Source organism: Leptodactylus fuscus, chromosome 5 (assembly GCF_031893055.1).
Source record: "Leptodactylus fuscus isolate aLepFus1 chromosome 5, aLepFus1.hap2, whole genome shotgun sequence".
Lineage (NCBI taxonomy): Eukaryota > Metazoa > Chordata > Amphibia > Anura > Leptodactylidae > Leptodactylus > Leptodactylus fuscus.
The window spans coordinates 211,946,403-211,965,016 of NC_134269.1; the positions used below are offsets into that span (position 1 = coordinate 211,946,403).

The following is an 18,614-nucleotide window of genomic DNA, read 5'->3' on the forward strand; positions in this document are numbered from 1 at the left end:
GGGAGGCGCATTTTGGCCCTATTATGATGCGGCTTCCCGCGTCACTCTGAGGACCAAAATCCGCCAGTACTTAGGGCATGTTTACTTTGTGTCGTTCCTCTGTTATTCCTCCTAGTAATGTTATTGTTGTATAGAGATGCACTATTTGGACACATGACCGCCATCAAGCAGTACTGGGCGGTCTTTCGTAAGGGGCCTAGCCGGTGGTTCAGTAGTATTCATTGCAATGTGATGTCAGCTTAGTAAAAAATTAAATTAATTCATTAAATTAATGAAGCTAATGGAACCTAAGGGTGTGTTTACACGGAGCAAAATGGTGCAGATTTTAGCGAGAATCGGCACGGAATTAGTGCGGAATCTGCGTCAGATTCCGCCCAGGAAAAAAATCTCTCCATAGAGTTCTATGGGGAGGCTTTTCCCCAACATTTTGCTCCATGTGAATGCACCCTAAGATGCCGCCATCTTCGCCATGTATTTGAATTTCCATTCCATTTACTGTTTTATTACGTCTGTTTGGGTTTCAGACCCCGCGCCTTCTCTACGGCCCATAGACGTTCGAACCATTGAGCTTCAGAATCAATTGTTTGGAATGGGAGGATTTTTTCTGATATAATATTTATAGGGTACCACAATGGGAACCTAGTTTGGCCCATCATTGTCTACTAAATGGGTTTTCCTTGATTTTTAGGGCCTATCCTTCTAGGTTCTGCACCTATCCAGGACAGGGCCTATAGGGTTTTGAGTAAAGACTGTCAGAGAGTTGGGCACATGTAACCCGGCCGGTTTCTACCTTGTCTGTTTCCTTCCAGTTTCACAACAAGGTCACCTGCTTCCTGTTACATCACATCGAGGAGCCCTGCTCCCTGGGAGCCCATGCTGCGGTCATAGTCCCTCCAAGCTGGATCATTAAGGTGAAGAAACCTCAGGTAACTGCATGTTACTTTTTGTCTGTGAGGGTCTTTCCACCTACTCCCGGCCAGTCTGCCCTGATATTGACCAGGACAGCACCCGTATGTACGACCTGAGTGTCAAAGAAATGCATGACCCCTGACCTAACTGGGATTAACCCTCTCTTCCTCTATTCTGGTGATGTGGCCCTGCTATTGTTGCATTGTGGGTAACATTTCCCTTGACTATGCCAACTTGTTTGATGCCTTGTAATTGAAGTGCAGTGGAAATATATGTCACTCCTGTGTACAGAACCCCTCACACCCCTAACACTGGGAATGTTGCATCTGTGTGTGTATGGGAAACTGTCAGCATGTATAACTACAGAGCAGGGAAGATTGTAAATTTCAGAGTTTGTCTCCTTTGTGTGTACAATATATGTCCGTTCAACCTCTCCCATGGGTAGCTGCACCCTCCTCAAAGATATATACAAGATTATATATCCATTACTGACCGAGTTACATCCTGTATTATACACCAGAGCTGCGCTCACTATTCTGCTGGTACAGTCACTGTGTACATACATTACATTACTTATCCTGAATTATACTCCAGAGCTGCGCTCACTATTCTGCTGGTGCAGTCACTGTGTACATACATTACATTACTTATCCTGTATTATACTCCAGAGCTGCGCTCACTATTCTGCTGGTACAGTCTCTGTGTACATACATTACATTACTTATCCTGTATTATACTCCAGAGCTGCGCTCACTATTCTGCTGGTACAGTCACTGTGTACATACATTACATTACTTATCCTGTATTATACTCCAGAGCTGCGCTCACTATTCTGCTGGTTCAGTCACTGTGTACATACATTACATTTCCTATCCTGTATTATACTCCAGAGCTGCGCTCACTATTCTGCTGGTACAGTCACTGTGTACATACATTACATTACCTATCCTGTATTATACTCCAGAGCTGCGCTCACTATTCTGCTGGTACAGTCACTGTGTACATACATTACATTACTTATCCTGTATTATACTCCAGAGCTGCACTCACTATTCTGCTGGTGCAGTCACTGTGTACATACATTACATTACTTATCCTGTATTATACCCCAGAGCTGCGCTCACTATTCTGCTGGTGCAGTCACTGTGTACATACATTACATTACTTATCCTGTATTATACTCCAGAGCTGCGCTCACTATTCTGCTGGTACAGTCACTGTGTACATACATTACATTACTTATCCTGTATTATACTCCAGAGCTGCGCTCACTATTCTGCTGGTGCAGTCACTGTGTACATACATTACATTACTTATCCTGTATTATACCCCAGAGCTGCACTCACTATTCTGCTGGTGCAGTCACTGTGTACATACATTACATTACTTATCCTGTATTATACTCCAGAGCTGCACTCACTATTCTGCTGGTGCAGTCACTGTGTACATACATTACATTACTTATCCTGTATTATACTCCAGAGCTGCACTCACTATTCTGCTGGTACAGTCACTGTGTACATACATTACATTACTTATCCTGTATTATACCCCAGAGCTGCACTCACTATTCTGCTGGTGCAGTCACTGTGTACATACATTACATTACTTATCCTGTATTATACCGCAGAGCTGCGCTCACTATTCTGCTGGTACAGTCACTGTGTACATACATTACATTACTTATCCTGTATTATACTCCAGAGCTGCGCTCACTATTCTGCTGGTACAGTCACTGTGTACATACATTACATTACTTATCCTGTATTATACTCCAGAGCTGCGCTCACTATTCTGCTGGTGCAGTCACTGTGTACATACATTACATTACTTATCCTGTACTGATCCTGAGTTACCTCCTGTATTATACCCCAGAGCAGCGCTCGCCTGTATTCCTCTCCTCTCCTTATAGATTACACGTTGCTGCTAATTGTCTGGCGGTCTCAGTGCTGGTCACACGGCTAATAGCTTTTAACTTTATTAATGTATGCTATCACACCCGGCCGGCGGCTCCTCGTATATTTATAGCTCTGTCTTATACACTGCACAGCATTTACTGAGGAAATTGCAAAACTGTGAACATTTGCAGACAAACACACTGAGACTCGGTCCAAAAATGTAACATATATCCAGGACTGATCCCATTTTTAGGATTTACATTTTAAAAAGTATATATGATATTGACTCTGATGGGAGAGTGTAGTGAGCGTGCTCTGTGCAGAGACAGGGGTTGCACTGTCCTTATCACCTTTTTTCAATGGGGATGCCCCCCTTTGGTGTATGAACCTGTAGAGGTCATGTGACCATGTGCAGGTCCTTCTGAAAGTCCTCTGAGTCACTGCATAAAGCAAATTATGGAATTTTGGGCAGGGACCATTGCAGATAGCGTGTCGTTACGATGTACATGGTATCTTTGGGCATTGAATGTGCATCTGAGCAAGGGGGGATCTGCTGCCAGACTCCTCCCATGGGGTCGCCCATCTCCTTTGAGAATGAAGGATTGAACCTGATGAATTCCAAAATGGCCGATTCTTGTTTTTCCCGACATCTGGGGGAGTTGGGTCACCCCTGTACACATTAGACGGTTGGCCAGTCCTGCCAAAAATTGAGTTAGGCCGAGGTTCATCCGACTAGGGGTGTACTGGAAGTCCTCTGCATCTCCTTTAATGGTGTCTTTGTTACCACCCTGAAGTGATGGTGGAGCCTTGGATGTGCCTGGTCTGAGGTCACTGACCCCGCATGCCCGTGTCCCTGGAGGTCATGCTTGTGTCTGGGCTGTGTGCATGTGTTGGCCTTGTGTGTTCCTATCACTGCTATGGGAGGGGCTGCCCGAGACTGCCATATCGATTGCTACTGCCCCGTCACTACTTACCAAGCACAGCACCATACTTGTATAGTGACTGTGCTTGGTATTGCAGCTCAGCCCCATTTATTGGAATGAGACTGCGCCGCAGCATGGCCATGTGAGCAATGGACGTGATGTCACTAGCTAAGGTAGTCACATGTGTCTGGCAGTAGCTCGATATCACAGTCCTGGACAATCCTTTTCATGGGAACCCGTTTCCTGGACTCACTCCCTTGGTGAAGGGCATCTGTACGTTTGTGGTTTCGCTATCTAGGGGCCAAATGAGAAGCCCCGCCTCCTCTGACATGCACCTTCCTCCTCCACAGAGTTCTGCACACTCACCACTAGGGGGGATATAAGTCTATACACTGAGCTCCCCCTGCTGGTAGATACAGTTAGTTCAGGGCCAGTCATGAGTCTGACTCACGTCTATGGAAGGTTCTCCACTAGGTGGCAGGAGTCCGTGTAATTGCACCCCTATAGATTAACCCTTTCTAGGGGTATTTGTAAGCTGTCCTATCATATAAGGGCCCATCCAATGGCAGGTTCCAGTTTTAAAGGGAATTATTAGTATAAAAGGCATCTTATGACAACTCACATCCCCTTTAAATGCAGTATTACATCCAATAGTAGGAAACTATATAAACTAATTGTATCTCTAGACTGATACACTGACTATGTATTCAGCTCACAGAGCATTGTCTAGACTGGATACAATTATAACAAATCCTCAGCTGTGAGAAGTATTAGCTCTGTGCATATTTCTGGCCGCTTTTCGTGTTACTATTCACTGTCAGCAAGCAGAGAGTCTGAATGTGATGAGGAAACATATATCAGAAAGTCTCAGAACTCGTTAATATATCATTATTTGAAAGTTTTGTCCCCTTAAAGGGAGTGTCCTAAGAACCCAGCATAATACCCCATCCCCACAGATAGATAGGTTAGGGTCACCTGAATCAAACAGTGTTTTCCCCTTGTGAATCGGAGCCTCCGTTGCTGAGATATTGTTGATTTTGTTATATGCAAATGAACAGTTTGAAACAATGGCGGCGTCCTCATTGCTCAAAAGAGCTCATTTGCATATGACAAAAACAGCGATATCTTAGCAACGGAGGCTCCGATTCACAAGGGGAAAACACTGTTTGATTCAGGTGCCCCTTACCTATCTATCTGCGTGGTTGGTTTGATACGTTTCGTTATGAAGACAGACTCCCTTTAAGCCTTCCCTAGATTAGATATATTGTAGGGAACCCTCAGCGGTGACACATATTACTCATTGTACTAATTCACATATATCTATGCTATGTTCACATTCAGGTCTACTTATACTGAACTTACATACTGAGTGTATTGTGAACAGAGCCGTACGCACATTGTGTGTATGTATCTGGTGATAGAGTCAGTACAATACATTGTAGTGAGCAGAATGCAACGTGGGTGCCATCTGGTGGTGAAAGTAAATCACTGCGGTTATCTCCAGTACCTCCTGCAGTCAAAGCCAAGGAGAGTACATCTCTTTTCATTGTAGAGTATGCAGCATTAGAAAAGCTTTCTTCCAAAAACAGCGCCACACCTGTTAACAGGTTGAGTGTGGTATTGCAACGTAGCGCCATTAACATCAATAAAGCTGAGCTGCAGCACCAAACACAACCAGGGGGGAAGCAATGCTAAATTGTAATATTTTGAGCGTTATAAGATGCCTTTTTGATTGACTTTAGGTATATTTCCAGATCATGGGGGTGTGTGGGGGGGTGGGGTGGTCCCTGCCCTAACCCAACCCCTTATCCCGATAGATCCTTTATATCCCAGGGTTTTTTAAAATTCTTGCACCTACTGAGAATATGACATCATCGGGATGAGGAGCAGATGTGTCACTTAAGTATCACCGCCATGGATGTAGGGTTTTTGCTGGCCCCGGTTCTCATGATCTTCCGTTGCAGGAACCTAAAAAATATTCAGAATTTTATTTTGAACTTTACAGGTTAATGCAAAAAATTCTAGTAGGCGGAAGAAGAGAACATCGTTCAAGAGGAAAGCCAGCAAAAAAGGCTTTGAGGTAAGAAATCCAGGCAGGATGCCATAAGTCTGCTTCACCCACCCAAGACGTAACTAACAGGGGTTGATCCTGTCAATTTAGAAGGACACCTCCTAAAATGTTACTGGTGCACTTACCTTACAGTCAATGTTCACCTCAAATACAAAAAAATTCTGTGCTAATTTGTTTCTGAATATTTTTGTAGTGGTCAAAGCCTTGTATACAGAACTCCAAATCCTCTTCATTCATGTAGATTTTAAATATAACATTGTCACTGCCTATAGGCACCACTAGAGGGAGCTGAGGAGCTTACTGCATACAGTTTATACATTGAAATCCATGATCAAACAGTATGCAGTAAGCTCATAAGCTCCCTCTAGTGGTGGCTTCAGGCATGCATTTGGCTTCCATAAGCCCACGATCTAGATAATGTTTATTAGCTTTATTCAGGGGCCATCATAATCCTCTTGTGATCCTCTCCTTCTTCTCCACAGGACATTAAAGGCCGGGCCTTTGTGATAAAACCCATCTCTTCCCCCCTCATGAAACCTTTGCTAGTCTTTGTGAACCCAAAAAGCGGTGGAAACCAGGTAAGGGGACAATATGGTCATCCTTAAACATATCTATCCACTCTATTCACTGCTAACTGTGCCCACCAATACACTAACCCCACCCACAACCAGTATAACCCCACCTATTTTGGTGCCCCACCTCCTTCCTGAAATTAGGGCAGGGGGAAAATTTGGTAATGTTGCAATAATATTAAACCGGGATTGTTCCCAATAGGGTACGAAAGTGCTGCAGATGTTCATGTGGTACCTGAATCCACGGCAGGTCTTTGATCTCTCTCAGGAAGGACCACGGGAAGCGTGAGTGTCACAACTTTTGGTGGGTCGGGGAGGGTTGTTATCCTATAGGACACCTGCTGATCAACTCATTGGATGGTTTTGGCTTCTGAAATAATCGGATTATGCTTGTGTTTTACCTACAGCTCCTCCGCAGGTAAAGCAAAGAATTACAGCCTATTTACAAGCATTAGGGACAATGATGATGACAATAATCCAGTACTTCCTGATTACATGAGCCACGACAAATTGATCCCCCGGCTCTGTGAAGGTTATATACAATGTGAAGATATTTAGGCTCTCAATTTTCAGAAAATTCCTTCATCTAGTATAAATCGAAGACAATGAGGAGGGAGAAGAGGGATATGCAGCTGCAGGTTTTCACTCAGCTTCATCTTCCTCCCCTCGCAGGAACTTATAGTTTATATGTTTGTAGAAGTTTCAGAAACCTAGCAGGTTGTCATTCTTCTTTTTCCTCTTAGAGTTTCCCTAGATGTTCAGAAACCTCTTAAAAAATCTATCTAGTGTAAAACACTAAAAAATAGACAGGGAGGAGGGTGAAGAGGGAGATGCAGCTGCAGCTTCTCTCTCAGCTTCATCTTTCCACTTTCTAACAGGTTGTGGTTCCTCTTTTCAAGATGTCTGTAGAAGTTTCAGGAACCTCTTCAGTCTTCAAAAATCCATCTAGTGTAAAACAGATAGACAGGAAGAAGGGCGAAGAGGGAGATGCAGCTGCAGCGTTTCACTTACGGTTATCTCTATGTACTATGCCTGTAATTCCCTTTTCCCTACCTACAGATTTTCTTTAAAACCTTCTCAGATACCCCAAATCCATCTAATGTAAATAGCAAACCGTGAGGAGGTGAAGAGGGAGATGTAGCTGCAGCTTGTCTCTTAGCACCATCTTCCGCACCTTTCAGGAACGTATAGCTTATATGTCTGTAGATGTTTCAGAAACTTCATCAGTCTTCAAAAAATCCATCTAGTATAAAACAGCAAAAAGTGGAGAGGAAGGAAGGGGAAGAGGGAGATGCAGCTGCAATTTGTCGCTCTGCGTCATCTTCCTCTGAAGAGGGGAGGAGGCAAACATCTGATTGGCTGATGGTTTATAGCCCAGCTCTGACATCACATCAGGAAGAGCCTGCCCTATATAGTAATACGATAGATTTTCGGTTCTCATATATTCTATATGACATCAGATCCACATCTGTAACCGTTGCCTATAATATAGCGGCCTGGTTGTGATTGTCTGGTATTGGTAAATTATTTATATTTTTTTGTGTTTTGTCTTCTAGGTTGGAGTTGTACAGAAAAGTGCCAAATCTACGAATTCTTGCCTGTGGTGGCGATGGGACGGTAAGAACTCTATAGTCAGAATATTATAGTGACTGACATGTATTATTGGTGTATTAACAATGGAAGTCAAAATTATCTATACGAGTACAAGTATTATGTTTTTTTAGGTTGAAAATTGTATCCTGATAAATTTCAGTGTTGTATACTCCAGAGCTGTGCTCACTATTCTGCTGGTGCAGTCACTGTGTACATACATTACATTACTTATCCTGTATTATACTCCAGAGCTGCGCTCACTATTCTGCTGGTACAGTCACTGTGTACATACATTACATTACTTATCCTGTATTATACTCCAGAGCTGCGCTCACTATTCTGCTGGTACAGTGTACATACATTACTTATCCTGTATTATACTCCAGAGCTGCGCTCACTATTCTGCTGGTGCAGTCACTGTGTACATACATTACATTACTTATCCTGTATTATACTCCAGAGCTGCGCTCACTATTCTGCTGGTGCAGTCACTGTGTACATACATTACATTACTTATCCTGTATTATACTCCAGAGCTGCGCTCACTATTCTGCTGGTACAGTGTACATACATTACTTATCCTGTATTATACTCCAGAGCTGCGCTCACCATTCTGCTGGTACAGTCACTGTGTACATACATTACATTACTTATCCTGTATTATACTCCAGAGCTGCGCTCACTATTCTGCTGGTGCAGTCACTGTGTACATACATTACATTACTTATCCTGTATTATACTCCAGAGCTGCGCTCACTATTCTGCTGGTGCAGTCACTGTGTACATACATTACATTACTTATCCTGTATTATACTCCAGAGCTGCGCTCACTATTCTGCTGGTGCAGTCACTGTGTACATACATTACATTATTTATCTTGTATTATACTCCAGAGCTGCGCTCACTATTCTGCTGGTGCAGTCACTGTGTACATACATTACATTATTTATCTTGTATTATACTCCAGAGCTGCGCTCACTATTCTGCTGGTATCCTGTATCAGTCTCTATGTAATCATGTCCTCCTTCCTATCACAGGTAGGCTGGATCCTTTCTGTCTTGGACGAGCTACAGCTTAACCCTCAGCCCCCTGTTGCTGTTCTTCCACTTGGTACTGGGAATGACCTCGCTCGTACCCTTAATTGGGGAGGGGTAAGTTCTCCGCTGTAGGTTTACAAGTTGTCCTTTCCTTATGTACAGGGGTGATATCAGTAAATCCATATGAATACAGATATATGGACACAATATAAGATCATTGCTCTGTGAACCGGAGAAAAGGAGAACGTGTCAGTAAGCGCCATCAGACAGTAAGAGCAGGTGGTATCAAAGAGAAAGTTGTGGTTATCCTTCCCAGAGGACAAGCAGGAGAAGGTGTCACCAGTAAGAACAGAACCATGCACCAGGTGGCGCCTGAGAGAAACTGACAACAAGTGGCATTGGAGATGTTTTCTCTAAGTGTTTGTTTTCTTTTTACCCCGCCCAGGGTTACACAGATGAACCCGTGTCCAAGATCCTCTGCCACGTAGAAGATGGCACCATCGTGCAGCTGGACCGCTGGAATCTACATGTGGAGAGGAACCCTGATCTACTCCATGAGGAGCTGGATGATGGGACACATAAGGTCAGAGGTCAGATGCTCTGCCCGGGTGTCTGGGGGTTGTAAGTTTTATCAGGCTGGCTGTGCAATGGCGGCACACCATGGCAAGAAGTCTCATATTACATCATATGTTCCCGAGTAGGATGTGTCACCCTGAATTTGCATAGTACATAACTGTGATGTTCCCTTATTCATACTTGTGTTATACTTCAGAGCTGCATTCACTATTCTGCACACTCCAGAAGACTGTATATTAAAGGGGACCTTTCACCTTCTCCAACTCGTTGTATTTCTCATAGGCACCCCTCCACTGATTCCAGCACAGTTGGAATTTTCTTTCTAGCCCCCACCGTTTCTGAGCAATCAGCCTTGTTATTTTCAGCACCCAGTGTACTAATTAAGCTCTCTACTGTCCGGTGGGCGGTCCTAAGCTGGAGCAGGTAGTCTAGAACCGCCCACCCTATAGTAAAGAATGATTTCTCTGGAACGGTGGGGGCTAGAGAAAAAATTCTAACTGTGTCGGAATCAGTGGAGCAAGGTCTAAACAGTACACTGGCTTGTAAAAGTATTCGTACCCCTTAAATTTTTTTCACATTTCTTGAGATTTTAAGTGATAAGCAACACAAAGTTGCAGATATTTGTGACGTGGAAGGAGAATGATACAAGGTTATCAAAATGTTAATCAAATAAAAATCTGAAAATCTTTAAACTTCTCCACAACTTTATCTCTGACCTGTCTGGTTAGTTCCTTGGTCTTCATGATGCTGCTTGTTCACTAGTGTCCTCTAACAAACCACAGAGGCCTTCACAGAACAGGTATATATGTATATATATATATATTCTGAGACTACATTACACACAGCCAGACTCTATTAACTCATTGAGTGACCTCTGAAGACCATTGTGTCCACTGGATTTTATATAGGGGTATCAGAGTACAGGGGGCTGAAGACTTTTGCACATCACACTTTTCAGATTTTTATTTGAGTAAAATTGTGAAAACCTTGTATCCTTTGTGTTGGTTATCACTGAAAATCTCTTTCTAATGAGAAAAACTTCAAGGGGTATGAAGACTTTTTGAAGGCACTGTAGAAGGATGTAAAGAGTCGGAGTTGGCCGAGTCGGTGAAAGTTCACCTTTCATGGAATATGTTGGCTACATTGTAATGTAAGCTGTGACCACTAGATGGCACCATAGGCCTAGAATTAGTAGTCTACTGTGACTAGCGGATAAGGAGCGATTTTATTTTCTTGTCGGGGGTCTGGACTGTCTCAGAACGATCTTCGCTTTCTTTCAGCTTCCATTAAACGTATTCAATAATTACTTCAGTCTGGGATTTGATGCTCACGTGACCTTGGAGTTTCACGAGTCTAGAGGTGAGTTGGACAAGGTTGTGGGCATGTGTATTTCCCTATAGTACTTCAATGGCCAATCATCTTTCACGTACTGCTCACTTTTTGGCAGGGTTTTGTAAGCCACACCCCCTTTTTTGGCTGGGGATCAGTTCTCCAAAATTTGGGACTGTCCCAGCAAATTCATGATCGGCTTCTATGAGTTACCCTTAAGAACCAATTAGGCCGGCACTTGAGTTCTCCAAAATAATATATGGAATCTGATTGGTTGGTATGAGCAACCGCTCCAATTTTCACTTTCGCTAATGTTGATATCACTTTGATCACATGATCATTCCCTACCAATCATAGACCAGATACTTTACATACCAATCCCTGCGTGCTCTATATGATAGTATAACTGATGAATGCCCCTCTCTGATGGGAATGGTAAGATGGATACTCCTGTTCTCTACCTCAGTGGAAATCCCAGCACTTGCTAAACATGAATTCTTTAACCTCCTCTTCCAGTCATTTTTGTTGTCCATCTTGCCATACCAGTTTGAGTCTTCGGCCTACTCTTAAAACCTTAAAGGGCATTTCCATCTAAAGTGCACAAAAATCTGTGTGATAAGCAACATGGCTGCCATTCCTGCTCCCATAAGTGTCACCACCTAGTGGAGGTGCTGACTGCCAGGAGGAGGAGACTAGTAACCAAGAGCCGGCGTGGGGATTAAGAGGTTGTGGATCTCCTTATTTATAGGTCCCTCATTCTACACTTGAGGACACGGCATGTCCATGAATTATATAGGAACTGTGTAATACCACCTTTCACCTGTGGTGTCACTGTAGGGAAATTGAACACTTGCTCCCAGGTATCTCCACCGATCACAACTGATCATTGGGATTCTCACCTGCAGGACATGTTACACCTAATTTTCAGGAGTCCCTATTAGCAAAAAGGGAATGTTTGAAGCAGACGACCCCTTTAAGATTCTTCTGACTTCAAAAGAACTATTTTATTGCCAGTCCCTTTCTAAATTCTCAGACTGATGATGATAAATTCGGTACTTGATGTGAGCGCCAAATTGTTCTTCCCGTAATTACCCTGACACGGTAGCACAGGCGTAGTTTACAGTGAGTGACGGTCGGACCAGCGAGAGGCAGATTCGGTGAAGTCCCATTAATAAGGTGTCACTCTGTTCTTATTCACACGGGAAATTTACATTCTCTCCAGTCTGCCTTGCGGAGGCCGCGTTCCTGACACTTTATATTGATGAGACTTTTGCTTATATATAATAAAAAAAAAATGGCTGCTTCATTTTGAAACAGTGCCACACTTGTCCATAGGTTGTGTCTGGTATTGCAGCTTTACATCATTATCAGAGCTGGCATTGATAGAAGTCCCAGCACTTCTACTTTTCCAATCTGAAACTGACTGCCAATATTTTTGATAGGAAAACCCCCTTTACCTATAACTAAATAAAAAAGGCCCATATGTGTACATTAAAAATGTGAAAACCGTTTTCCAATATCTTAATTCTATGCTGAGATATGATGCGTTGAAGTTATAGGCCCCAGGCCTGAGGCTGCACTAGTGAGTCTGATGATATTTGGAGACCTTGTTTGGATCTAAGTCATATACTGTATACTATGTGAATTATTATCTAGATTCTTCCTGGTTTTATAGTAACAGTGTATATGTGGGAACATTAAGTGTACTGAGTGTTGTCATAAGAATCTCTCAGTAGTGCAGCCTCAGGCTTTGGGCCTGTAACTTCAAGTCATGATATCTCTGCTTAGACGTAAGATATTAAAATGCGGTTTTCACATTTTTAGTGTACAGAGCAGGGTCTTATCGTATATTGGTCTTCTGGTAAGACTCCTTTAAGCGACAGTTAGTTCAACATGACCTTGAGATAATCTGGATCGCAGGTAAGACGCAGTTAATAATCCTTGAGCTAATACGTCTCAAGTGCCGGTCTGGCTGTGTTGAGAGAGCAATGTTACATCTCCTTCCAGAATTTTATGCATTCTGCCCTCAAAGCCTTGTTCATTTTTCACTCCGATTTATTGGTTTGTCGTCTTTGTTGGTGCCTCGTGGAAATTGGTTACATTTGTGTGTAATGGAGTGAAGCCCGAGCTCCTCAAGTGTATAATGCAGCAGGCAGCAGTAGTGCGGCTCATTACACACAGTGACGCAGGCCGCGGCTGTATCCGAAGAGTCACAACATAGCGGGACATTACAGCTCTAATAGGGGACTGTCACATCTATCTATCTATCTATCTATCTATCTATCTATCTATCTATCTATCTATCTATCTATCTCCTATCTATCTATCTATCTATCTCCTATCTATCTACCTCCTATCTATCTATCTATCTATCTATCTATCTATCTATCTATCTATCTATCTATCTATCTATCCATCTCCTATCTATCTATCTATCTCCTATATATCTATCTATCTATCTATCTCCTATCTATCTATCTATCTATCTATCTATCTATCCATCTCCTATCTATCTATCTATCTATCTATCTATCTATCCATCTCCTATCTATCTATCTATCCATCTATCTATCTATCTATCTATCTCCTATCTATCTATCTCCTATCTATCTATCTATCTATCTATCTATCTATCTCCTATCTATCTATCTATCTATCTATCTATCTATCTCCTATCTATCTATCTATCTATCTATCTCCTATCTATCTATCTATCTATCTATCTATCTATCTATCTATCTATCTCCTATCTATCTATCTATCTATCTATCTATCTCCTATCTCTCTATCTATCTCCTATCTATCTATCTATCTATCTATCTATCTATCTATCTATCTCCTATCTATCTATCTATCTATCTATCTATCTATCTATCTATCTATCTCCTATCTATCTATCTATCTATCTATCTATCTATCTCCTATCTATCTATCTCCTATCTATCTATCTATCTATCTATCTATCTATCTCCTATCTATCTATCTATCTATCTCCTATCTATCTATCTCCTATCTATCTATCTCCTATCTATCTATCTCCTATCTATCTATCTCCTATCTATCTCCTATCTATCTATCTATCTATCTATCTATCTATCTATCTATCTATCTCCTATCTATCTATCTATCTATCTATCTCCTATCTATCTATCTATCTATCTATCTATCTATCTCCTATCTATCTATCTATCTATCTATCTATCTATCTATCTATCTATCTATCTATCTATCCATCCATATATCTAGGTTCCACATAATGTACTATCAGTGATGAGACAGCAGGGGGCAGCAGAGTACAGTTACTCCCTGTATGCCATCTTTGCTGTAACTCCATAGATACTGCTGGTGTTCTCTGTTATTGTAATCCTGCCGGCAGCTCAGTTTCCCATCAACTCATAATCCAATAAATTCTAATATATTATCTATAAAGAGTTCAGTGTGAACTGATGTTTAGTCTGTCAGGCTGTATACTGAGACTCACTGTGTGCGCTGGCTGTGACTACTCTGGTCAATCTCATGGGCTCTGTCTCTTCCTTGCAGAAGCAAATCCAGAAAAATTCAACAGTCGTTTTCGCAACAAGATGTTCTATGCAGGGGTAAGTGTTTGTCAGGGAGTGTACTCTATACTCCCCCAGGGGTAAGTGTGTGTCGGGGGGTGTACTATGCTCTATGTCTTATGTAGATATAAAAATTAGTTTCTGTCTGTCTGTCTGTTCTTTATGCATGACAAAACAACTGAACCGATCCTCACCAAATTTAGCACACAGGTACATCAGGTGACCGGGAAGGTTTTAGACCAACTTTCAGGTCTCTAGGCCATACCATTCCTGAGTTATAGTATTCCCAAAAAATGACCTACATTAGCCAATACAAGCTTTGTAAGTCTTTCACTCATATTCCAACTGTCATACACACGGTCACATGTCCCTTACTAGCCAATAGAAGCTCACAGGGGCTTAGTCTCCACATGCAAACAGATTTACTCCAGGTTTCCGTAACAACCCAAAAAGGAACCCATTAAAGTCAATGGGAGGCTTTTTTTCCACATGGATTCTGACGCGGATTCAACGTCAAAATCAGAACCAAAAAAACTCTGTGCATGGACCCTAAGTTATCAGTCTGCTCCTCTCTCTCCCCAGGCTGCCTTCTCCGACTTTCTACAAAGAAGCTCTAGAGATTTATCCAAACACGTGAAAGTTGTGGTGAGTGCGACGTGTCGCTTATTTTCATTGCTAGCTTTGTCATAGTTTATTTTAGATTCTGATTTAGGCCGAGGCCCCACATTGCGGAAATGCAGCTTTTTTTGTTGTTGCAGATTTTGCTGTGGTTTTTTTTGAAGCTCTTATAGTATTATACTATCTCATATACTCCTCTTATACTTCCTCATATACTCCTCTTATAATTCTATAATACTCTTCTTATACTTCTATTATGCCTCTCCCTCCGGCTCAATCCACTCATGGCTTTGGCTAAAAAAAAGCAGCAAAATCTGCAACAAAAAAAAGCTCTGATTAATAAAGCTGAGATGTAGAATGGCGTATTGTTCAGCTGATATGTACACGTAACAGCTACACAGAAGCCCTACAATTCCATCCATATCTGATTCTCATCCTTTAAGGACGTTTAAGATAATCTGATTACTAAGGCAGGCTGAGGTCTGACATGGTGTGTTATTCTGCACATACGTGCACGGCTGTACGTGAATGGGAAACCCTGTTCTGTTCTACCTACAATGTAGCCGCACTATTCCATCCATGTTATGTCTTCCCCCTACATATATCTGATTAATAATGCCAACTAAGATGGATAAACTAGAAGCTTCTCCCCTTCTCTGCTGTCTGCACAAGCCTAATCTAGCTTTAAGATCAGCTCACTATTGCAAAGAAAGCCCCCCCTAACATCTGCAGCCTATTATGTACTTGTAAATTGAGCCTTCCATAGTAACCAGGGTAGCTCCACGTTACTCTAATCTGAATGAGAATGAGGGCAGATTAGGAATAGGAAGGATTGGAAGGACTCGAGACAGATTTATACTGCCATAGTAATCATATTTTTATATACATCTGTGTAGGAAGGCACCTGCAGATTACTCCACTCTGAACTAGCGCCAAATTAATGGTAGATTAGGATTAAGTAGGATTGGCAGGACTCAAGCTAGATTCATACTGCCTTAGTAATCAGATTTTTATACAAACTTTGTGGATAGGCACCTGCAGATTACTCCAACTTGAACTAGCACGGAATCGACGGCAGATTAAGATTAAGTGGGATTAGAAAGACTCAAGCGATATTAATACTGCCTTAGTAATCAGATTTTTATACAGATTTGTGTAGATAAAAACCTCCAGATTACTCCAACCTAAACTATCATTGAATTAGGATTAAGTAGTTGGCAGGGCTCTAGCCAGATTTATATACAAATTTGTGTAGAATACTCCAATGTGAACTATGTGAACTATCACTGAACTAAAGACTAAAGTCAGATTAGGATAAGGAAGGATTAACAGGATTTGAGCCAGATTAATACTGCCGTAGTAATCAGATTTTTATACAGATCTGCATAGATAGATTCACTACTACAGATTCACTCCAGTCTGAACTAGCCCTGAACTAAAGGTAGATTAGGATTAAGAAGGATTGTCAGGAATCTAACTAGATTTATGCTGCTTTAGTAATCAGATTTTCATACATATCTGCGTAGATAGACACCTGCAGATCACTCCAGTCTGAACTAGCACCTCCAGTCTGAACTAGCACTAAAATCATGGCAGATTAGGATTAAGAAGCATTGTCAGGAGTCTAATCTGCCGTATTAATCAGATTTGTATCCATATCTGTGCAGATAGACCCCCCCCCCCTTTAAATGGATGATTGGTGATCCCTGTATTAAAGTCATAGGACAAACAGAACATCATAGAAACATCTACATCCTCTGCTTTTAATACTTTTCTTTCTTGAAGTGTCCGGTTCCGCTTTACTTCTCTGCACATAATACAATTTTACTCCTCCCGCGTTATTGCTTAAGAAAATTCTGAGTCCTCTGCGGAAAGAACAAATGCCAATTTACTCTTTATATTCTAATTTTCTCTGCTCTATTGGGCAGCGCAGGGGCCTTGTGTTTAGAAGTAAAACAATCTAGAGCTGAACATGAGATAATCGCATTTCTAAAGGAACATAATAAAAAATATTGAATCTGCAGACCAAACGGAAAATATGCTGATCAGCGGCGGCGTAGGCGCCTTACAGGGTATAATGGAAGCTATTGCAGCACTCAGGGCCGCACGTACAACTGGAGCCGCTCTCGGCACAGCGGCTAAATGCTCCGTGAATAAGCTGCCGATTCATATTATTCCTTCACAGGGCGAAATTTTTTTTTGCTGGTGACTACTTAACCCTGAAACGGTCACTTGAAGGGCACGTCCGCCTTCGCCGTCACATGATTTTTTTTTTAATCCTTCCACTGAATATTAAATGAAATGGGGATATATTTTGCAAATAGCCTTAGTTAGATATCTACCGCTTTGTGTATACAGCTCCTATGCAGATTTATGTCCGCAGGGTAATCCTATCCTATTAATCCTATGTTTGTTCCTCAATCACACCCGAATGGCTGAATGGATTTCATAGAAATTTCACACACACCTACATATTGGCCAGGAAGGGGTAGTAGGCTACTTTAAAAGTGTCTCACTCACCCCAAAACGCCACCGCGACCCTCAAAAGTTGTCTCCTGCTCCGCTGTCGGCCCGGGCATAACGTCAGCACAGGTAGTTACACGCCACTCCTATTGGTGCATGGCGGTGTGTGGGCGGGATAGGGAGCCAGCACAGCAGCCCATAGGTTGGCGCCGAATTGTGGGCGTGGCCAGCGCGCGGTGACCCTTTGCTCAACATGGCGGTTTCGAACGCCGCTGACATGCCGGCCGGCCACACGTTGCCTCAGGGCGGCGTAGTATGCAGCAGCGGGGTCATGGGTAGGTGGTGGTGGGGGGAAGGCGGCCAGGGGAGCGGGTGGGGGGAAAGGGGAGGGCCGGAGGAGCAGCTTCAGGGCCGTGGGGTCCCGGTCCACGATGCTGTGGGAGGGGCCCGCGCCGGCCGCAAGGAGAGGGCTGTGGGAGGCCACGGGCCGCGCTGCAGGTGGTTCGTGCAAGGGTGAGGGGACAGCGGCGAAGTCGCGGGTTATAACTAGTAGACTATAAACTAACCATGTGCGCTCTGATCCTGCCGATCCATATGTCCCTAACTTATTGATAACATACATTAGGTTGGGGTAGGTGGATGACCTCGTCATCGTAGGGTCAGACTACATATGGTTTGTATGTAGTCTCTTACTATGGAGACTCAGGAGTTAGTCTGAGGAGGCGCCACCTTATTGTGGACCCGGGGGTGGCCCAATATGTAACAATACATTGTCTGGTGTTGTAGTGCGACGGAACGGACCTCACCCCCAAGATCCAAGAGCTGAAGTTTCAGTGTATTGTCTTCTTAAATATCCCCAGGTGAGTGATGCCCTTATATACCCCCTATATACCATCTATAGGCCGGACTCCTCCGGTCACTGACTAATTCTCCTATCTCTGACCACCAGGTACTGTGCTGGCACAATGCCCTGGGGGAACCCCGGTGACCACAGAGACTTTGAACCTCAGCGGCATGACGATGGCTATATCGAGGTCATTGGCTTCACTATGGCGTCTCTGGTAAGTG

The 18,614-nt window shown here is 42.8% G+C and overlaps 1 protein-coding gene across 6 annotated transcripts in view; it reads left to right on the forward strand.

The window, feature by feature from the left end:
* Positions 1 to 18,614, forward strand: part of DGKI (diacylglycerol kinase iota) — a 151,936-nt gene that overhangs the window by 88,417 nt on the left and 44,905 nt on the right. For all 6 annotated transcript variants that reach the window (XM_075275203.1, XM_075275204.1, XM_075275208.1 and 3 more), the window contains exons 8-19: positions 810 to 926; positions 5,736 to 5,810; positions 6,284 to 6,379; positions 6,576 to 6,658; positions 7,930 to 7,990; positions 9,004 to 9,117; positions 9,449 to 9,586; positions 10,860 to 10,938; positions 14,449 to 14,504; positions 15,048 to 15,110; positions 18,333 to 18,406; positions 18,496 to 18,607. In XM_075275203.1, coding sequence (XP_075131304.1) covers positions 810 to 926; positions 5,736 to 5,810; positions 6,284 to 6,379; positions 6,576 to 6,658; positions 7,930 to 7,990; positions 9,004 to 9,117; positions 9,449 to 9,586; positions 10,860 to 10,938; positions 14,449 to 14,504; positions 15,048 to 15,110; positions 18,333 to 18,406; positions 18,496 to 18,607 — 1,068 coding nt within the window. The remainder of the gene's footprint in view (positions 1 to 809; positions 927 to 5,735; positions 5,811 to 6,283; positions 6,380 to 6,575; positions 6,659 to 7,929; positions 7,991 to 9,003; positions 9,118 to 9,448; positions 9,587 to 10,859; positions 10,939 to 14,448; positions 14,505 to 15,047; positions 15,111 to 18,332; positions 18,407 to 18,495; positions 18,608 to 18,614) is intronic.